The sequence below is a fragment of the Osmerus eperlanus genome, chromosome 6, assembly GCF_963692335.1.
Source record: "Osmerus eperlanus chromosome 6, fOsmEpe2.1, whole genome shotgun sequence".
NCBI lineage: Eukaryota > Metazoa > Chordata > Actinopteri > Osmeriformes > Osmeridae > Osmerus > Osmerus eperlanus.
Genome location: NC_085023.1, coordinates 15,275,890 through 15,298,586, shown reverse-complemented (window position 1 = coordinate 15,298,586; position 22,697 = coordinate 15,275,890). Strand labels below are relative to the sequence as shown.

At 46.7% G+C, this 22,697-nt stretch overlaps 2 protein-coding genes across 2 annotated transcripts in view; both read right to left on the bottom strand.

Annotated features, from left to right (window-relative positions):
* Positions 1-87: 87 nt before the first annotated feature.
* On the bottom strand, positions 88-6,550 carry si:ch73-193i2.2 (transient receptor potential channel pyrexia). The gene is made up of 21 exons (XM_062464524.1): positions 6,467-6,550; positions 6,164-6,299; positions 5,765-5,901; positions 5,475-5,561; positions 5,219-5,369; positions 4,879-5,040; positions 4,548-4,657; positions 4,274-4,397; positions 4,145-4,173; positions 3,926-4,017; positions 3,554-3,665; positions 3,102-3,272; positions 2,934-3,004; positions 2,662-2,829; positions 2,077-2,195; positions 1,687-1,891; positions 1,323-1,530; positions 1,129-1,214; positions 861-1,021; positions 546-627; positions 88-415 (listed from the first exon to the last, which is right to left on the bottom strand). The coding sequence occupies exons 1-20, from the start codon at positions 6,548-6,550 to the stop codon at positions 554-556; spliced, it is 2,487 nt and encodes an 828-aa protein (XP_062320508.1). The 3' UTR covers positions 88-415; positions 546-553.
* A 1,025-nt stretch (positions 6,551-7,575) lies between these two features.
* Positions 7,576-22,697, bottom strand: part of prkn (parkin RBR E3 ubiquitin protein ligase) — a 38,233-nt gene continuing 23,111 nt past the window's right edge. The window contains exons 8-12 of the mRNA XM_062463836.1: positions 12,335-12,396; positions 11,052-11,201; positions 8,542-8,628; positions 8,002-8,119; positions 7,576-7,823 (exon numbers count right to left, since the gene is read on the bottom strand). Of these exons, the coding sequence (XP_062319820.1) occupies positions 7,714-7,823; positions 8,002-8,119; positions 8,542-8,628; positions 11,052-11,201; positions 12,335-12,396 (527 nt within the window). The 3' untranslated portion in view covers positions 7,576-7,713. The remainder of the gene's footprint in view (positions 7,824-8,001; positions 8,120-8,541; positions 8,629-11,051; positions 11,202-12,334; positions 12,397-22,697) is intronic.

Here is a 22,697-nt window from a genome sequence, read left to right as displayed (position 1 = left end):
TTTTCACAAAATGCTGATATTATAGACCTATACTTACTACACTGACGTTTCAAGTAGGCTACATATGGTATTCAAATGACGTAATTTACGAAAAACGTGCTTCACATTTTTTATTTACACGACACAATCATGACACAGTCATGAGATTATGAGATATTGGATACTTTGAATTCATCAAAGACATACTATTTGATTGTTTTGCTATAATATAGGATAACAGTAAAAGGACAAATCATTTATTTAGTTCTGACAGGTATTCTACACATCATAGAGTTGTGTAGTAAATGGTATAATCCCACGATAAAACACTATAAATAGGGGTCAAACTGAAAGATGTTAAACGGTCTTATCCTTATGCATTGGTCCTGTGGTATTTTGCACTGAGGAGTCTTCAAACTGTTGATCTTCTGAAGGACTGGAGGCATACAGAGAACAAGAAGGTGGGGCAAAAATAAATTAAAATTTTTCTCCCCAGTTGTTTTAATTTGGTCTCAATTTTGCAATTGACAGACAATCATACATTTGTATTTATTGTAGGTCAATACCTCTGTGATTAGTCCTTAACTTCCTTTGCTGTTTCGGATCCAACACAATCTCTGCATTGTTCCTTTGAACCACAACTCTCACCTGCAGACAAGAGCAGTTGACACAGTCATCACATGTGAACATTTCACCACCCACTACATTCAATGAATATTACTCTCGGAATGAGAGCTGTGCCACTTGTTTACAAAAATGTTTTTCTTTGATTTGATGTTTGGTTTGTAGCATTTCTTGTTGTTGCTTGGATTAGTTGTTTAACTGTGTGTCGGACTGAGTAAACCACATTGTCAATAGTCCCAGTAACCTAAAATACTGACATGAGCTGGACTTGGACTGGACCAGAAGCTGGATTAGGGTCTGCAGCTCCTTCATGTCAGCCCTGAGGGCACTGAGGTCCTGGTTCTGCTGGGTCTGGAGCCTCTGCAGTGTGTGGAGCTGTTCCCCTTGTGCATCAATAGGGGATGGAGAGCGCCTCCCTCTGGAGGACACAGAGGATGACTAGTCTGTGTGGTGTGTGGTTGGCAGTGATGAAAAAGACTACAGCCCCCACGATACTGTGTGGTCGCATGTGGAAGTTGGTCTTACCTTGAGTCTCTGCCATCTTCATTAGGCTTTCCTTGATCTACGGTATTGGCATTCTTTTGGATGTTAATATACTCATCCAGGGTTTCCTGTAGCAGGGAGGAATATTCCAGGAATACGGTTACAAATACACCACCCATACCTCTAAACCACACAGGCTGAGATTCAATGCAGGACAATTGACCCAACTGTGTGACCTTGATTTTAGCAGTGAGAGTCTTCATCTCCTCATGTTGTCCTGGGTCGGTGCTGATGTCATCGTCGTAGAACTCCCCCAGAGGAGCACAGTGCCGGTGGATGTGCTGGTTGTCATAGAAACGACGGAGGTGGGGCATAGACTCCTCTACTTGCAAGATGATAGCTGCTTGCTGCATCACAGCATTGGCCAGTGCATTGTCATACACCCTGATACAAACCCACGTGTACACACACACACAAACAAATAGAGAAACACAGTCATAAATGAGGAGTAGCAGATTCATCTACTATACTCAGATATACAAAGACTGGTTCAAGACTGCTCAGAATGGTGAAGCATCCATGGTGGAAACACCCTCAAACCTTTGAAAGGTGTCTGACAGCAGGGCAATCATCAAGTTGACACATAAGATGGAGGACAAGGCCAGGAAGGTGCCACAGAGGAGGTGGGCCATGATGGAGTCTACCTGCACCATGGCATCAAACTCATACTCATCCACAAGGGTGATGCGATAGAGGCTGTACAGGAGCTGGGGCACTGTTTTCATACTGGGCACCGATGCAAGGCCTGGGCAGAGAGAGGAGACCACACAATCTCACACATAATGCTCCACTATGCTGAAGTCATTCTAAGTGAGCAGTTGGGTGGATGGGTGAACAGGTTTATCAACCAAGTAAGGTGTGTAATAACTCTATGGTATATGTGAAGTCGGTTTTGTACATGGCACATCTTGCTGATGTTGTCCCTCGTACCTCCAAAGATGATCCAGAAGGCGCAGGCGTAAGGGATGAAGATCTCTGCGTAGAGGAAGAGAAAACGGAGCACATCCCCCACAATCTTGCCCAGCATGACGATGAAAGGCCCCATCACCCTGCATGAGCACAGACACAAGGTAGAAGCGATCATTATCCGGTGATTTCAGAACTGTGGAATCTACTACTCGACATTAAGACTAGGTTGTGCGGTATAATTATGTTGGTATATGTCATGCAATTGTGAAACTGTAATCCTTTTTTTTCTTTTACTTGAGGGTCTGAATGACCATATTGGGGGTCTAGCAGCTCCACTTCCCTTGTTGCCATGGTTACCTTACACATGCCTGCTGTTGGCATGGAAATGTAAGTTACCGAGCAGGTGGGGGGCACCTGGGGCAGTCTATTATTTAGGTGTTTTTCGAGGAACCTGAGAATGGGTTTAGTCCCCTCACAGCCTACCTGGTACACCAGCCAGGTGCTCCGATCATGCCTGAGAAGCCCTCTTCAAAGCCCATCCTGCTGCGGCAAACTAAAGCAGCCACCAGGTGTTAAGATGGAGGTCCTCTGAAGTGGGGGAGTTACCTGAACGCTCTCACATGCTTCATTAGTCGGAGCCAGAGGAAAATGATGACCACAGCGAAGAGACGGAGGCTGACGGCTCTCAGAGTGTCAGACACCAGGAAGATGTCTGCCACGTGGATTCCAAACACCGTGATTAGTAGAGTGTACACCAACCAATCAAATATGTTCCTGGTAAAAGGATTGAGACACCTTTGTGAATCTTCACTCAATGTAATTTGCACTTCTCAGGTTATGCAATGGGCTCATAAAAAGCAGGCCATATAAATATGTACCAGAGGTCTTTTGAGTAGTTGGCTTTCATACTAAGTATGTATTTCTTCTGCTCTTCGAGGAAAAGTTTCTCCTTTGGAACAGGGACACGAAAACGATGAAGAATCTGTTCTGTTGTTGTGTCACACATTTCATTTGTTGTCGGGTGAACATGCTGTCATCTCGTGTACCTCTGGCCACATTGGGTGCATGCAGCGGATGTCTTCTTCAATGCGACGTCGAGCCCACCTCTGCCACCTCCGCAGCTTCCTTCGGGAGCGTAGCAACTCCACTACCTCCCTACCCACCTCCTCGATGGTCAGCACCAGCGCCACCACCACCACTAGCACACGCCACCAGTCCTACAGAGGGAAGTGTGTGGGCGAGAAAGAGTAAGACAGATGGTATTACTACATCTTAGATTTACATTTACATTTAGCAGACGCTCTTATCCAGAGCGACTTACAGTAAGTACAGGGACATTCCCCCCGAGGCAAGCAGGGTGAAGTGCCTTGCCCAAGGACACAACGTCATTGGCACAGCCGGGAATCGAACCGGTAACCTTCAGATTACTAGCCCGACTCCCTAACCGCTCAGCCACCTGACTTCCTTTTTGATGTAAATGTCGTTTTCTTCTCCTTACCTCAGGAAACATGTAGGTCTGGTCCCCATGGGTAACAGACACAGAAATGGCCACGGTTGTCCAGGCAACGATGAAGAAGAAATTCAGGAGGAGGAGGATCCAAGCTCCTAACCTGCAGAAACAGCAACACTACTGAGCCATACAGTCTGTGTCTGAAGATATGTATGTCTCAGCTGTTTGGGCTTTCTGTTTTGCTCTCTCAGCCAGGTCTTGCCTGCCTAATCTGAAGTAAATGTACACATCCTACACCCACAGGGAATTTGAATTTACATTTACATTTAGTAATTTAGCAGACGCTCTTATCCAGAGCATTGGAGGAGGGTTGGAGTGGAGGGACTGTAAACATTCAGGGATCTGAAGCTGAGATCTGACCTTCCGTAAAGTTTCCACTTGACATCGATGAGCTTTAGAACCACAGGGTGCATAATCAGGTCCAGCTTCCCCTGGTGAACTATAAACTCCAGCTGCCACCGTACAGACAGAGGACACATCAGGCCAAGACATGTAGTCACCATCATAAAGCAGCATTCATAATGTGTGAGGACTAGCATAAAGCATTGATACTTTCAGTGTGTATGACTACGATCTTACTGGCGAGGAAGGCTCTCTGGTGGCAATCTCTGAAAGGAAAGCAAAACAAAGATGCAAAAAGGTTAGGATAGAACGGTCAGTGTGTGACGTGTTCACACTTGTAGCTCTGGTGTGGACAATGTAAGGCACCTGTTGATCCTGTGGCCGTTGGATTCGGTTTGCAGGGCGGTTCAGGCTCCAGCAGGTGGAGGTGGTAGAATTGCTGGCGGGTCATGCGGTCCGTCACATGGAACTGGTTCATTGCTACATTAGCCTGATGAGAATAAGGGGCCCAAAAAAACAACAGCCAAGGCAGCCAGGCAACAGTATTAAACTAAATGAACTCTAGAAATGAACACCCATACAAATGAATCAAGCGATATAAAGGTAGGAGTCCTCTGAACACATCGTAATCCTCACGCACCACTGGGGTCATCCGGACGATCATGGCACTGATACAGAGCTGTCCGTCGGAGTCCATCACACCAGCATCTGCTCCCAGCTCCACGAGAGTCCTCGCTGCTTCACTTCGGTCTGAACACACACGTGCACACACGCGTAACATCAAATAAATAAAAACAAATATGTATATAATACATATCATACACTTCTAGCATTTTCATCCTTCAGATTACAATAAAGATAAGGGGGTTCTCTGTAAACAATACACACCATATCATGTACATGAGTGCATCTGTTAGGGTATAACAACAATACCTTTCATACTTTACTACGAGCTCAACTACTGGAGATACCTAGGTTAGCAGCCAGTTGTAGAGCTGTCCTCTGTTTATAGTCACGGGCACAGAGGTCTGCTCCATGCTGCAGCAGCAGTCGGATTGCCCCCACAGCATCGTTCTTGGCAGCGTAGTGCAGCGGTGTCTGTTGGTCCTGGGTGGTTCGGGCCCCTATGTCAGCTTAGAGGGGGAAGGGGGGGGGGGGTTCCACTTCAAATTGAGCTTGGTGTCAGCAAAACTCCCTCCGTCTCTCTCCGACTTTGCTGTCTTGCTCTCACACACACACACCGGTACCTTTCCTCTCCAACAGGAAGTAGATCATGTACCTTTCCTCTCCAACAGGAAGTAGATCATGTACCTTTCCTCTCCAACAGGAAGTAGATCATGTCCTCGTAGTCCAGGGCTGCGGCGACATGCAGGGGAGTGACCCCATATGAGTCAGGATGCTGGATATCAGCCCCTCTCTCGAGGAAGAAACGCATCACATCCACATTCCAGGCCCTCGAAATCTACACATACACACACACAGAGCAGGTGATCATGTTCACGGACCACAACAAAAGCCAATGTACAATATGAACAGCAATTTTAGAGATGGTTGGCTTCATTCCTACCTCGTGCAGGGCAGTTTGTCCATATCTGTCCACAGTGTTGGGATCAGCTCCGTCACAGATCACACTGTCCAGATACTGAAGGTCTACCTAGGAACACAAACACACATGGGCACAAACACAGATCTGAATCATGTTGGTCTTAATTTAGCAGCCTGGTAAATTATACATTTCAGTAGCTTTTGGTGCTATCGCAAAGCAAGAGGAACAATACATGTATGACACACACAGTACTCTTAAACACATACATTCCTATACACGTATGAACTTTTAACTGGTGACTTAGGTCTCACCTCATCAGTGTCCTGGTCATTGACAGCCAATACTCTGAAATGGTCCAGTAGTCTTCTGTTAGGGTCCTGGCTCTTGTCACCATCCACACAATCTTTATCCCAAGCCAAGCCTTTGTATTTGCTGTCTAAGAACTCCCCTTTATTCAGAAATATAGTACTCTATCAATAGAGTACTATATATTGTAAAGCCCTGACAAAATAGATCAACTGTGGCAGATGCAGGGGTTGATAATGACAAACTAACTCAGTAATGATGAGAAAGACATGTATGGGCATGTGTATTTGAAAGTTATCTACAGATCCTATGTTGGGTTATCTGAAGGAACTTCTTCGACATGACTACAGGTTGTTCATTGGGACAGTGGTGAGTGTGTGTGTGTCAGGGGGTAGCTCCAGTACCTGTAGATTTTTTTCTCATACACTGGCGTGCAGCTCGTTTCCAGCGGCTACAGGTGTACGATGCACACTGGGCTGCTGACCTCACAGCCTGAGACACGGAGGTCCTGGAGGTCTGAGGGGCCAGTGACCGAACTGACTGCACTCACACCCACACACACGTTACAGCTGGTTAGTGATAATCCACAGATGCTACACAAGTAGATGGCATGCAAATAACCTGCATTACATTTCTACAAATGTTGTGTGAAAACTATACAAGTATAGGAATTGATTAGGGTTTTCGGCCCCGTTTTTAACTCTCACCATGTTGGCTACAGTGTCAGTCATCTCCATCTCCAATCCTGGGTTGTCCTGGCCAGTGGGATTGACCCGGTTCGGTTTCTTCATCCTGTAGTCCACACCAGGCCTTGGTATGTCAGAACCCAGTACCGTTCTAGCACTGCTCAAGGTTAGCTAGCTAGTGCTAGCATAAGAGAGCAGCTCTCCACTCCAAAGACAACATTCAAAAACAAAGACTCCACCACGAGTGTGTGATCCACAGTTAGTGAGCGTGTTGTCATACAGGTATGTGGTGTGATGAAGGTCTTCAGTCGGGCCCCAAACCCCTGTAGCTTTCCTTGTTGTTTGTGAGAAGTAAAAACCTGTCCCAAACAGCCCAGTGCCTGTAAACTTCTGTACTTAAAGCACACGTCTCTGGTAAGCAACTGCTTTTATGACAATGATCTCATAAAGCTAAAAAGCAACAAGCTTTATCTCCTGAGGTTGAAGACTGCTGGAGCTGTTACCACATGAACCAGAGTGTATAAGTATGTTTATGATACTCTTTATCTGCTGATATGTGCTCAGGGTGTACCGACAGGGGCCAATCAGAGTACAAGAACTCACAAAGGAACAAGTATGCACACTAGTTTACATGTGAAGTCACTCTTGACAAACAACCTCTGCATGTCTGTATCTGCCATCACAGATTACTTATCAAACTGTCCTCCATATAGGCTTATATAATCAGGTGTCTTTATCACATCAGCCAGTTTTGTCCAGGTAGTCACTGATTGTCAAAACGAAGTTGCCATGGTCATGGATATCCTATCATTGACAGGCAGCTTGTTTACCATCCGTGATAATCATGAGGGTGGAGACTCAAGCATTCCAGAACAGGCATGGAAGAACAGACAGAAAGAGGTCACAGTCGATCCACAAAGACCAGACTCCGACTTCAACCAATGTTAGCAATAAGTCTCGAGTCCCTGTTAAATGTTACATGATGTGTGATATACACAAATGACAGAGAGACCTTTCAGTTGGCAAATGAAATGACTGTGTGTGTGACATTAGAACATCCACGTCATTGTTCCCTTCCAGTTGGCCGACAGCTGAGTGACTGAATGCAAATGACATCACGGCTACAAGTGTTTCTGATAGGTCAGGAGACACAGCTTTATTGTGATTTTTACAACACAAAGTATCGTGCGCGCACAAGTGAGTAGTGTTACATCGAACGATTTGAGTTTCCCGAGAAACAACGACCTTCCCAAAGATCCATTGTTGAGTCAGCCAAACCAGTGGTTGCCCATGCACTCCCTGTTCCACTCCACATGACACAGCCAGCACCACTCAAACTTACACTGGGCACGGGGACACACCATGTGCATACAGCCACCTGCAGGTGCAGAAAACAAACAGAGCATTGGTAACAGACCAGCAGTTATGGACTGGACTACAGAGGAAAGAGATGAAGTGAAAAAAAGAGATGCGTGGGAAGTGGTGAGAGTGCGGTACAGTAGATCAGGGGCGATACAGATAAGCGGAGAGAGTGAATGAAAGGAAGAGGGGTGTACCATTCTTCTCCACAGGGACCCTGCAGGCAGGACACGGACGGGTGGTCTCCTCGATGGTCTCCTGGGAGGCCTGCTCCCAACGGGCCCTCGCTGCCGCCTCCTCATCCAGCACGTAGCCCTGAGGAGAAACACACACACAGACACGCACGCACACAGACGGGGGTGAAACAAACAGACAGACGGGGGGGGGGGGGGGGATGTGAATTGGAGGATGTGAATTGTCTCTGTCAAACATTTTTATTGGCATTTTCTTCTGACTAAACCAATAAAAATAAATTTACAAAAGTTTGAAAGGAGTCTTGACTGTAGTTTATAAATTATATATACAATATGCAAAAGGTTTTTAAAGCACAAACATTAAGGTCAGTACATTCATATATAACAGTGGTTGCCTTGTTCTGTTTGGGGTTTTCCCTTCACAACCATTATTTACATACTTATCATTTACAGTACGTTATCTTATAATTTCATTTGTGCCATCATGTGGGTAGCCTATAGGGGGCAGTGGAGACGCATTACACAGCTCATTGGTCGAGTTACCTGCAGGGCCACACCCGAGACAGGAGCTGACCTCACTCGACACGCCCCCTCGTGAAACTCCTCCTTGCAGTCGCGACAAAACACAAACTGCAAGACAACACACAACACACACAGTCTGATGTTGTCTTAAGATACATTAAGCCACTCTGCCCACTCGTTCAATTGATGTCTGTTCCCATTTCCCTCAAGATGCACATTGTTTTCCAAATCCAACCGCTTGGTGGTGCTATCTCTCCACACTCCAATAACAGATAGCAGGTAGTCTACAACCTCAAGCAGAGAGACGGGGAACCATACCTTTCCACCAGAGGGATCATGGAACTGCTTTAGGTTTTTTGAAAGCTTGCCAGCATCGTTTGAAGTGCAACAGTGATTTTTCACTTCATCAAAGAAAAGGGGAATTTTGAAGTAGAGGGGTTGAGTGGGAAAGGGGCTTGTTGTATCTCTCTCTTCTATCTCCTGGTTTTAAGTGTGACAGATAGCACACGTCCCTCTCAGGGTCTGGGTGACACATTCCTCTTTGTTTCTCTTCAACTCCTGCGTGGCACCTACTGATGAGAGGAGCACTTCTGACAGCCACTTTCTTCCCTCCATTTGTTTGCCCCCAACACACACTCACATCAGATGTGCTTCCGTCGACATTTTGGGGCTGCAAACTTCTCTTCATGTAACACCTTAACCTCTTTGTTGTCATAGAAACACAGACGAGTGCAAGGCACAGATGTGTTAGTTGTGGACTTACGCCATCACAGCAACATCTATGCAAACATGCAGCCAGGCCTGACGAGGTGTCTGCTCGCTGCCACCCGGCACCACACCAGGGCGGCCTGTGTGCGTGTCTGGGCAAACTGAGGCTGATGGCGAGTGTGTGCGTGCGTTCTATCTGGGCCAACTGCGGATGAGGGACAGTGTGTGTGTGTGTGTGTGTGAGTGAGAGAGCTGGACCAGTGTGCGGGTGGCATGGCAGGACGAGAGAGGGAAATGGCCAGTGGAGCGTGGAAGACGCATGAGAAGGTGGACCAGAGGTTGCAGTAGGGCTCTGCTGTCTGATAAACCCATTTCCCCTCGCCTCCCTCCACTGAGCAACACAACATATTACAGCACCTCAGACAGCCCACTCAGAGGGCAAACACACACACACGCACACGCACACACACATTTGGATACAAGCACTGATACTGTAATTCTGACAAAAGCTAATCACACAGTACTGTAGCAAGTGCGAAGGTTTCAACAGGGTCTGACAGAGGAGACTTCTCTGTGACAGCTCTCTGGTGACAGATAAAGAGCTCTGCGAGAACCTCTACTGAGGAGGTGCCAAAGAAGTCCCCTCCTGCCCACTCCGCCCCCCTCCCCCCACCCCACCCCGCCACGCACCCCCACCCCGCCACGCACCCCCAACCCCTTCTCTTTCACATCCTCTGACGTTCTCTTTCTCTCTGGAATAAAGAGACCTCTAGTCTCACACAATTGACATCACATGGGAATGAAAAACAAACGTTGGACACGGGCACACAAACGTCCCAGTCGTCCTAGCGAGGCTCGTCCCAGCTGTGCGCAGGTGACAGGCCAGCAACGGTTGGGGGGGGGGGGGGGGGGGTCCTAAATCCTGCTCACAAAAGGCCACCCGGAGAGAACATAAAACACACTGGGGTTCTGGAGGAGTGTGTTAGAGGACCTGTCTCAGTGGTGTCCATAAGCCCCGAGCACGTCTAACCCTCATCATCTCCTAGCCAGCAGCATCAGGGGTGTGTGTGTGTGATCGTTCCCTCCTCTACAGAGGCACCATGATACCTATAAACTCTTTATCTGCTTCCCCCAGGCCTTTTGGTTGGACTAGAAAACACACACACACATACACCGTTCACAGTTCTGTTAGAATGCCCTGCTGGCCTCCATGGTAGGGACACTCTTCTAAACCAACTTTGTGATTGGGCAGCAGTGCACACACCCATAGGCACAGAACCACAGGAAGGAATAACACTTCAGAACTTCTTCACAATGTATTTTTGAGACTTTCCCTGTGAGTGTGTGAGTGTGTGTGTGTTTTTCTACCAGCACCACTGCTTGCCCAGCTAGCTGTGTGCGTGTTGACACAGGCAGTGGAGGTGAGAGACGACTCTTGCAAAAGCCCCCCATTCTGTCATCTCTGTAATGATGATGTTTATGTTCGCAAACATGCAATCAGTCAGCACTAATGGCTGATGAACTGCACCCTAATCTTTAATCGACTGGCTAATTAAGCAACATCACGTAAATTGTGTCATAATTACATATTAATTGTGCTCTGCGTGTGGTTCACATTCAGATGATGGCGGGGCAGTGGGGAGGCATAGCCCATGGAAGAAAAAAACAATTCCAGAGAGACGGGTAGGGGTCAGGGGTCAGGGATCTGAAACCGTGTGCCGTGAGCCATCATCTTTTATGTTCATTTCTGGTCCATACATGTGACCATTCACCACTTAGAATAGGCAGGCAGAGTGTAAGGAGTGTGTGTGTGTGTGTCTCACCCCACAGCCCAGGCCATTGCTAAGCTGACACTGGATCATCCTCCTGTCCTCCTCGGGCAGCAGGCCGGCCCCACAGCCGGGGGCGGGGCACAGGACCCCGCCCATCTGGAGCAGACATTCCTCAGCTGCGTAGCGTTGGTAACGGTCATACTGGAGGTGGTGGAGGGGGGGAGGGGGGGTGGAGTCATAGACACAGAAGAGAAGAGCACTGCTCACTTCTGGAGTACATTTTCATTGTTTTCCCATATTTCCCTTAATCGCCGCCACAAACTGCTGAACGAGTGGCCGTTTGGATATGCTTCATTTCTAGGAACCGTGTGAAAAATACATCTCCATGTCTGCTCTTTACGACACTAAACGGAGGGTGACAATGGGCTAGGGCCAAGACTGAGGGACAGAAACGGACACAAATACGCTTGCGTTCACCCACACAGACCAAACGGGCACAGTGTGTCTTCTGACAGGAGCCAGGGTCTTGCTCACACAGCCCCTGTGAACGACGGGGCTAATTGACTTCATTAATGCACGGCTCATTCACACGTGTGCATAGAGCTAGCTCCGGGGCCGCTTGAACCGTGGAGTTCAGAGCACTTAAGCTTTCAGAGTGTAGCGCTAGACTGAGCGCTAGCCCTATGGGTGCACACACATGCATTCGCTATTGTTTGGCATTCGATATATCACTTTGCCAATGACTCATGCAAAGATAGCATGCTTTTAGTTCTCTGTGAATTACCAACTTCGGACAAGCGGTAGAAAGCAGCAGACGGGAATGAAATGGCACAGTTGAGAGTGCGGAACTGCAAGCTGTACAGTGAGCTGAGGCCGCCATAACTGGAGGTGACAGCAGGTAAGAGTAACTTAATGGCTTTGGGGATTGGCTGTCTATTGGTCTAGTTCTTCACTTCAAGTGAGTGACTAATTTTGACTGGAGAAGTCTTGAAACGGTTGCCTGCAAGAACAACTTCAAAGGACACTCCTACTACTGGGATTATGGATTGAGGGGTCCTGAAGGTAGGAAAGACCAAAGAAAGCCTCCGGGCCAATTAGGAGAGAGGGGTCAGATAATTCCTGTCTGTGTCTGCCTGTGTGTGTGGGTGTGTGTGTGTGCGTCTAGTGGGAGGTGAAGTTGTAGGTGTCACATCTGGAGGGAGTAAGGTTATTGGGGAGTGTGTCTTGTCACCAGATGCACCAATTAAAGGCCTGTCAGATCTGACAATGTGTGAAAAGCAGACCTGAGACAGATTTCCCAAAGGTCCCTGCTGTGTTGTGTCGTAATGACTCACCTGCTCATCACCCAGGACCCGGAAATGATGAACCTCCAGAATGAGAGAGTCAGGACAACCAGCTGGCGAGAGAGAGAGAGGTAAATAGTGAGACAGAGAGAGTAAAAGTGAGAGGAAGAGAGAGAGAGAACAAAAAGAGAAAATAACGAAAGACAGAAAGAAAGGGAGATCACACACAGAGATACAGAAATAAATAAATAAATAAAGAGAGAGAGAGGGAGAGAGGTATCATTTGGGTCAAGTGTGTCCTCCAACATAATCATAACAGAGAAAAACAAACACTTTTCTACATGTGATTCCTATTTGCTAACAACCAAGTGTAATTAGGGATGTTCCATGCAGGTGTCCTGAAGAGGCCCTTCCAGCCAGCATACCCTGCACAGTCACACAGCGAGGTGAGCCCTGAGATTCAATGAGGACCAAACTAGATTTTAGATTTAGATTTAGTCATTTAGCAGACGCTCTTATCCAGAGCGACTTACAGTAAGTACAGGGACATTCCCCCGAGGCAAGTAGGGTGAAGTGTCTTGCCCAAGGACACAGCGTCAGTTGGCATGACCGGGAATCGAACTGGCAACCTTCGGATTACTAGCCCGATTCCCTCACCGCTCAGCCACCTGACTCCCCAACTAGCGCATTAATAACAAGTTGTCTCAAAAAGGTCCTCAACAGAACCTCTTGAATCAGGACAGAGAGAAAGCCGTATCCCTGTTTAATATACATCAGATGATCACACAGAAAAGGGCCAACGCATATTTGTGTGTGCATGTAAACAACGCTGTGTGTGTGTGTGTGACTCCATAGGCGTGTAGATTCTCTGCTCTCTTTTAACAAGCATGGGGATAACAATGTGGCCCCTACTGCAGGTAAACTGGGTGCTCTGGACCAAATGCGTATCCTGGAAACCACGCAGCAATTATGCCCATGGAGGCTAATGACTGCTCTCATCTACATCTGATAGCACACGCTCGTCCTTTCATCCCCCAATCTTGCCTTCCCTGAACCTGCCTGCACTGTTACCCATGCTACCAAGCAAACTAATGGGTTTGGGCAGCAGGCATTGTTAGGTTAGGTTACACCTGAGGGGGCCAAATAAGGCCCTGTTCGGATGCCAATTATGGGTGAACGCTCAAGCCCTAAACACACAGCTCACACACAGATGTACACACACACACACACACACACACACACAGGTGTGTGAGCCAGGAAGGGTTGGAGATGGACAGATATATGAACCTATAATCACCTAGGATGCCGGTGACCAGAGGTGTGCTTCTCTGTCTGTGATATATGTGCACAGCCAGAGCACTGTCAGCGAATCCTGCTGCCTATGTATTTAGGAGAGGCTGATCCCAGCTGTGGGGGCAAACTCAGGCCAGGTACTTCATCTCAGCCAGTGGTGTTTGTGTGTGTGGAAGAGCAGATGAACAGATATAGAAACTAAAATCATAGTGAGGCAGTGTGTGTCTTGCGGACATGTGCACACTGTGTCCTAGTGTGTTTGGGCCCTTTGAAGCATTCATCACATGTATGTGTGTGTGCTGAAGAAAAAAAGAAGAAAAATAAATGATATAAAAATGCCACTGATGTAGGCTACCAGACACAGAGGATATCTTTGTGTGTGTGGGTGTGTGTGCCTGAGACAGCATAAGCGTGATTGCCACTCAATTTCCTCGACGTCCACTCCTTTCAACACAGTGATTGGGTTCCAGATCTTGGGAGGGACTATTCCCATTTTCCAAAGACTTGAATCCCGGGGAGTGAGTGATCAGCTCAATCGCAGTCTGCGGGGTCAGATGTGGAGAGTAGATTTACCAGTCTTGTCAAATGGAGAGGGAAGGTAACAACTGTAACCATAGAGATAAGAAACGGATGAGACCGGTGCTTTGGAAGAGATAGGGTTAAGATCACAGGCTGGATATGAATGGAAAAGGTCTTGGTCTACTACCCTTATTCCAAGGACTCAGGCGTTGGGTTAGTTCTGAAGTACTGAACGGAATCCGTCTCGGACGACTTTCGAGCTCAAAAGCAAACAGGAGCTCCTATGCAGCCCATAACCCGCACTTGGTCCTTGGTCTGTCAGACGGGCTAAGTCGGAGCAGTGAAGCCTGTCTAGGGCTAGCGGAGCGAGGCAGCAAGCTAGCCGGGTCCTGGGTACTCCTGTGTGGAGCATGCTAATGTTGATAATCTCTCTTGGGGTCTCCTCTGCCCGTGTCTCTGCTGTCACCAACCCCTCTCACTGTTCTTATGCAAATCCCTCTGACAAACACGAATCACGCAGGCAGAGACGGGAGGCTTCGCATCCAAAGGAACGGGGGTGGCGGGGAGGGGGTGAAAAGGGATGGATAAAGAGGAAAAGACAGAAAGGGAGAGAAAGAAAAAGAGAGACTTTTTTTGTCTAAATGTAATTAAAGATACAGACAGTGGGAGAAAGACGGCGACAAGATGTTGCCATGGTGATGCGCTGACAGAGCAGCAGACAGTCCTTGGGAGGTGAACTTTCCAAGACAGAGAGACAGGGAGAGCGAGAGAGCGAGAGAGCAGAGGAATAGAGAGTGAGAGAGATTGACAGTCAGACAGATAACAATACAAAACACAGCGAACAACGGAACAAGTGGCAGCAGCCAGAGAGGAAGACAGAGAGAGAAAGAGACAGAATGAGAGACTGAGATGAACGAGAAGCAAAACTGACGGATGAACAGCAAAAGTGAGGTTGGCAGGGATTCTCTGAACTTCCAAGCTACGTAAAGAAGATGTGGTCGTAACCCAGCGTTAACATCTATTGTGTGTTCATTTCAAGTCAAAAGGAAAATAACGTAGCTCTCATAGTTTTTAGCTTCGAATCAATTCACTCTACGGCTCCTTAATGGCTGTTGTTTAACCGGGGGGCTTCACACTGTTTATTGATTGGCTCATAACCGTGTGGAGAATTGCCTCAAGTCTGGAATATTGAGCTAAGAACCAGAGGGGTTTGCTTCAGTCTAATATCTGGATTGTGTCAAACAAGGCCTGTTACATCTTGTTAATGTTGGAACTCTATCAGAACCAACCGGATGATTTTGTAAATACACACGTTCTTTGGCAAACTGATAAGCATGAATGATTGAGAAGACTAATGCAGTTTAAAGTTAAATTAATTCTCTCATTTGGTTCACTTGTCACTTATCTTTAAAACCCATAATGATCCGAGACAAACGCTCCAACAGCAAAACCAGAAAAGATGGCATGAAGAAAAACAAGAAAAACCAACAAACAACAGGACACCCTCTGTCTTCCTCTACAACAAGAAAAACCTACAGCTACTTGGAAACAAACACTACTCTGACACTTGACAAAAACAACTCAGGGTGAGCCGCGCGGCGTGGTGTGCCTCCACCAGCTCCTCAGCAGTCCGTCTGCCTCGGCTACGACCCAGTGCCCGGCATAATGATGCCACCACTGCCATGTGCTAGGCTAATTTAGCTCTTCCTTCCTCGTAATTACCAGACCCGTGGCGTGTACTTTGGGAGCGGGTGTGATGTATGGTGCCCCCTGTTGGCTCACAAAGCCGCACGCATCTCTAACATTTGGGAGTTTTGAAAGAAAAAAAAATTAGTGAGAGGTGGCCAGCAGGCGGTGTAATGTGGTGAGGGATATTACAGTCAGTGGCCTTGGGGAAATGCTTCCAACTGTGAAACATTAGATAATACACTTGTGATGTCTGGGCTGTGGAAAAGAGTACTGCACAATGCCACTATTGCTGCAATGTATAAACAGGGCCATAAAGGGATGACATCAACTGTAGAGTATTTCAGACGATATTGTAAGATATCACTGCTATTCTCTCACAAATAGATGGCTCCGTATTAAAGTGAGTCATCTGTAGTGTTGGTGACCTGATCTCCAGTCGATAATGTTTCTGTCTGCGACACCATTAATCAATCTATTAAGCTGCAGGGCACAAACTTGCCTTTAAGGTCACCCAATCCCGAGAGAGAGAGAAACAAGGAGAGAATGTTGTGTTTGAGTTTTGGACTGAAGCAGAGGAGCCAGATATCTGTCATTAAAGCATGGTCATGAACAGGGACTGTGGGAGAGGCCTAATGACAAGGGGTCATTGATAAATGAGAGAGGAGAGGCAAACACACACACACACACACACACAATTATTTAGCCTTAATAGGAGCAGGCCACAGGGCTATTATAACATGGGAGAGAGACGTGTGGTCTTAAGGAAGACTGATGTGATAGTGGTAAACACACAGGCAGAACCTACTAGGGTTATGCTACTCTCTTCAGCACAGTCTGGACCTGGACAAACTTACCTGTGGCAAGCTCTGACATGACTCATAATACGACCTGGGTTGACGGATGGGTTTACCTAGTCCAACGGCTAACGTAGGCCAAGGAATACCCCTCTATCTCATGACACAATACTATCAAAAAGTCTAAACCTTTTAAAGTCAGAAAAGCTATTTTCCGTACATACAAAAATATATTTACTTGTGTTTATTTGATGCTTTGTTTTTCTGATTGAAGAGTTCCACTATGAAATCAAACAAAAGCCTTTCATAATTCCAAGGTGCAAGTTATAACAAAAAAAAATCAAGCTCTGATTGAACCAATCTTTCTTTCTTTTTTTTTTTTGACAGAGAGCAACAGCAAGAGCTAGTTAGCATTTGAAAGCCCAATCAAACTGGAGGTGCTTAAAGAATGCTTAATTACTCAGCCAATCAATGGGCAAGCAGCCGCCGATCTTGCTTAATCCCTGGAGGATATTGGGAGTGTTCCGTTGACATTTGCGAAAGAGAAGGGTTCAGGATGAAAGACAGCCTGCCTTCCCCTCCCTCGCTCTCTGATCAAACCATTTCATACCCCGTCGTCTAATGATTCAGCTACACACTGGGCTGTATTTAGGACTCATTTGCAAAGTATTTTTTAAGGCTACTAGGGACATAGAAAGTACAGAACTCCACAACGTGATGGCTTGGGGAGTTTGATAGTCATTTTATAATTATTTCTAGAGTACAGCATATAGTTGACAGGTATGACAATTAAAGTAAAAAATTGCAGCAAATTGAGAGTCAAAACTGGCATAGCTAGGGTATGACTACTGGAGAAATATTTCAAAGACCGCAGAGGGACTGAATAGACAAACTGTCTGTCTAACTACTGAAAAAAGGTTGCAGGTCCCAGGTCGACTTTGAAGTGGGAGGTTTCCCATGTTCAAGTCAGAATTAACAGGGTTGGAAACATATGAAGAATAGACATTAGTAAGAATAAGGTCTGGACAGTTCAGAAGGGTCCTGGAATGGCGGCCTTTAACCTTTTCATGTTCCTGTTAAATTTGCCTGAAAACGCCTAAACAGCATACCCAAAGTAAATTGGAAGCTGTTCTTGAACCATTTGGAGTACATGCATGTAAATGATCTCTTTTGAAAGCTGACACTCTGAAGTTATGTCCCCTGTTGTCAGGACCCCTGTCAGTCCTTCTAGTGTTGAGTAATAGAAGCTTGAACACAAGGAAAGTGAAAATTTCTATTTCCGCCTAGATTTTGTTTTGAAAACAGAGGCCTGAAGAGGCCTAGAGGTGGTAGGTATTATCTGGAAGACTAAATTGGACCACAGGTTGAAGCCTTACCCAATTCAAATCAAAAGTCAAACATAATACCACAATATATTCATATTTGACACATGTTTTTATAAGAGTACATCCAGGAATTTTCTAAAAGGGTCTTTTGGAGACTCCAAAATGACCCTTTGTAACCAAGGTCAAGGTCAAATAAAAAGGTATTATTTTTCATAATTGTTATCTCTGGCCCATCTCTGGTACTTAGAAATATCATATATAATAGCTAAATCCCTAATTAGTAATACTGAAACACAAAAACTGAAGCATGAACACATTGGAGTGCTTTATCTGATTCCAAGGATTGGCGCACAAAGAACACTGATTCTGTCAACCATATTGCGCAATCGACTGTTATTTTGAAGGCTCCACAGACGCATACAAATGAGGTATTGGCATTTTCAGCTAGCTGTCAGCTACAAGGCTAACGAGCTAATTTCAGAGCCAGTCGAAGCCAGTTCGAGAAATTTGTTTAGAACGAGTGTGGGGGGGGGGGGGCGGGGGGGGGCAGGACGCACAGACCTAGTTGGCTTTAGAGGGCTGTCAACGGGGCATGGAAGCTCCTATTGGGTCGAACAAGGTGTCAATCAAAAGGGGAGGGTTCAACGGACATTTTGAGACCTTCATTTTGTAAATACTCCGTTGATAAATCGGAGAAAATAACACTTTTATGTGAACAAGTTGTTTCTTCCGTCGGCTAACTTGCATAATGAAACAAAGGATAATGGCTATTCATGAACGTAAAACATTGTATTTGGACGAATTACTTTACATGGTTAGATACTTTGAACCCTTGGGACTTACGCAGATCAAGTTTTGATGGCATGATTTGCACACCTGGACCTATTTGAACAACTTAGGGTGAGTACAACTTTTTTCTTTGGCATTGTTGAAGGAATGTTCACCGGAAAAAGACGTTGACTTTGCTTGCTATTGCGACTTGATCTTGAATTGGTTTATTTCAATGGAAGCACAAGAATCGTAGCTTTCCAACGATGTATAACATGTGTAGCGTCTAAAAAATATATTTTTTAGAATTTAGTGCGTCGTAACTGAGGAAGGGGGAGGCAGCATTTTTGTCTCGCGGGCGAAACAGGAGCGTAAACAGGTTAAGGCCAGGCATGTACGGCCGGCTCTGTTTTTCTCCTTCACATGATGAGAAACCTGTTAAAGACAGGAGCCATTCTGGACAAGGTCAGCCTTTTGACAAATGGCTTCCATTACCGCCACTCACCTTTCCCTCTGTGCTCAAAGTTACCAGGGTGGCTGTCTACTAAAGCTCAGGCAAGTGTGCTTTACACATTTCTAATGGTGCTGCCTGATAAATGACACGCTCTCCTGTCCATGACATGTGCCCGCATGCACGGACACACACACACACACACACACACAAGTACACACACAAACAAACAGAATCAGCCACTGATTACTGACATTAAAATTGGAAGAAGCCCTTCCTCCTTTTCTCTGACACACACACACCTCAAACACATAGATAACACAAACCAACACTAAATTGCGTGACACATTTTCACTCAGAAGTCACACTGACACATGCATGAGAGCGATAAGGGTAAAACTTTCTTGCGGTATACAAACACATACACACACACAGCATCAGATGAGTGATGATCTTAACTGTCAGAAACTGACAGTGACACTCTGTGGTCACACAGTGTGTGGAGACACACACACACCTGGTAACACCTCTCCAATCACACACTCTCACATTACAGATCCCCTTTGTGGACCGGATCCTTGCGTTTCCATGGCGATACCCAAAGTGAGAACCAATTGCCTTTACTTCAAAGGCTAAGGGACTTAAAAGCATTGCAGTACAGAGTAGGAGGGAGAAGGAGACAGAAAAAGGCAGAGCGCGAGAGAGAGCGAGAGAGAGCGAGAGAGAGCGAGAGAGAGCGAGAGAGAGCGAGAGCGAGAGAGGAAAGGGAGAGTACCTTATCTTAGTTCCTGATGGCAAAGCCTTTTACGAGGTGTTACTTTCACACACACTGCTTCCTTTGCAGAACGCCACTAGACAGGAGCGCCAGAGGACAGCAGGCGGGAGATGCAGACTTTGCAGAACTGTCCTCGCACACACACACACACGAAATACAACTCAGCTCACCTTCAAACACAGGAACAATCTGTAAATGTGCACGATGGAACAGATGCCCATCAACAGTACACCAACTTCCAGAGTGATGGTGATGTGAACGCCGCTTGCACACACCGTGTTGTCAATTACCCGTCTGTGGGTCCAGTCAATAGAACTGTCCCCTTTGCAGGCAGCCCCTCTCCCTCTCTCCCGAGCACAACACCCTGCCACCCCTTCTCTCCGGTAAGGAATATATTGAACAGGGTTAATGTAACCTTCAGACACACACACACAAACTCATTGTTTACTCTTGTACTCATAGTATTGTTTCTATGTGAATCACATACAGCATGTATCGTCCTGCCAGTGAGCTGGGGCATTCCCAGCAGCCATTAGTGACGGGCCAGCTGCAGAGAGCCCAGGCAGAGGAGGGAGTTACAGCAGGCAGGGTTGAATCCAGGTCAAATCTGAATAGCTGCTATATTTAACTCTCATTCCTGCCAAGCTCCCATTGTTGTGTCCAAAAGCCTCTTAGGGAGTGAATGAAGCTCCTGATTTTCAAGTTGGTGTCAGCACTTCTGCCAGAGAATAAATAATTTGAGACATGGGAGAGAGAGGGAGGTAAGGATGGAGATATTTAAGCAGAGATCCCCCCCCCCACACACACATTCTCGATATTGTCAGACATTGCTACTTTTCGGTATTCTAGATACTACTTCTGAATATCCCAGATATTACTTCTGGAAGTACTTTTTGTTATTCCAGACACTAATACAAAATGTTTCCTTGATACAAAAATTAAAAAACATCCCAACATTAACTGTTACCAGACAAATATAACCATGAGTGTGACCATTCAATAGACCATAAAGTCCCAGTGCCTATGACAAGTTGGCCCTTTCCTCCTCTATCACATCTCTCATCTCTGACGGGGGGGAAAAAAGAGAGAGTGCCCGAGCGAGAAAAAGTGCGCATGAGAAAAGAGGAGGGTGAGTGTGTGCGTGCAGACAAGAGACAGAAAGAGAGAATAGACAGCGTTACATCCACACGGAGAGAGAGAGAGAGAGAGAGAGAGAGAGAGAGAGAGAGAGAGAGATCCTTCGGCCGGGCGCAGAGAAACACCAGCCAAATCCATCTGAATTATAACTCAATTTCCACTTTAATAACCAGCTGAAACAGATAACAAAAAAATTGACCTTTTTTCATAAAGAGAGGGGTGTGCCTTGAATCAATACTCATATAAAAAGTGGGTGTGAGCGTCTCCAGGGCAGACAGAGGTACGTGTCATATTTCAGCCTCTCCTCCTCTCTCCTCCTCCTCTCTCCTCCTCCTCCTCTCTCCTCCTCTCTCCTCTCTCCTCCTCTCTCCTCCTCTCTCCTCCTCTCTCCTCCTCCTCTCTCCTCTCTCCTCCTCCTCTCCTCCTCTCTCCTCCTCTCTCCTCCTCTCTCCTTCTCTCTCCTCCTCCTCCTCCTCTCTTCCCCTCCTCTCCCCTCAGGCGTCCGCAGGCTGGTAAAGGGGGATGGAGGGCCTGCGAAGCTCATTCTGGCTGTCCTTCTCATCCATGAAGGGCAGCTGGCCACACTGACTTACACCTGAGAGAGGACGGCACTCAGGCTGGTAGGAAAACGGCAGAAACGCACCCTTGGTTCTCGGGTCCTCCGGCAAGAGGCGGCAGCTGTGTGTGTTTGTGAGAGCATGTGTGGGTTTCTGAATGCACGCTTTTATGAATGTGTGTGTGTGTGTGTCTGTGGCGTGACTATTCTGCTGTCTGTAGTGTTTTCTCAACGCTGCCTTGCTGGCCCCAGCATCTCCTGATTGACCTGTCCTTGGTGGTCTTCAATGAGCGTTTCTCACTCCGAACCGTCTGGTTTGTTCCTGTGTCTCCATTCCTTCTCTTCCCCAGCAGCCTCCATCTGCACACATTCATTTCTTTCTACTTCTCCCTTTCTCTCAATATCTCTCCCTCCCTCCCTCCTGCTCTCTCCATCCCCCTCTCCGTGTACATGTCAGTAATGTTTGGTCTCTCCGTGGTGCGCTGATGTAAAAATGAGAGCGCGCAATGACCCCCTTCATACACACATGCATGCACACAAACACAACGAGGTCCTATTGGAATATTCTGACTCAACACATAAAGAGCATGTTACTCGCCGCTGCTCACTCCTCACACAGACAAATACCCCCCCTCACCCCCCTCTCCCCCACACACACACACACACACACACACACACACACACACGCCCCGTTCTCCTCCCCTTTGTGGTTTTGACAGCCAAGACCAAACAGGAGGCCAGATTGCACATCAATCTGGCTTCAGACGCTAGAAGTAAAACGGTTTTGTTTTTTTCTCCAATTCAAATTTCCAACCTCCTAATTATCTGCTAATTATCTTTTTGATTAAGGAGTTGGTGTGCAGCACAGGCTCTCTGTGCTGACAGCCACCATGATGAGGATTAATGGGGCATACACAACTGTCCCCTTACACACACACACACACACACACAAGCACGCACACACACACACACACACACACACACAATGTCCAGGTGATACAGGCTTATTACACCCCCCCCCCCCCCCCACACACACACACACACGCTTGCGCACACCCTCAGGTCATCAGACAAGCAAACACTGTCTCAGAGAGGACCTTAGATTCA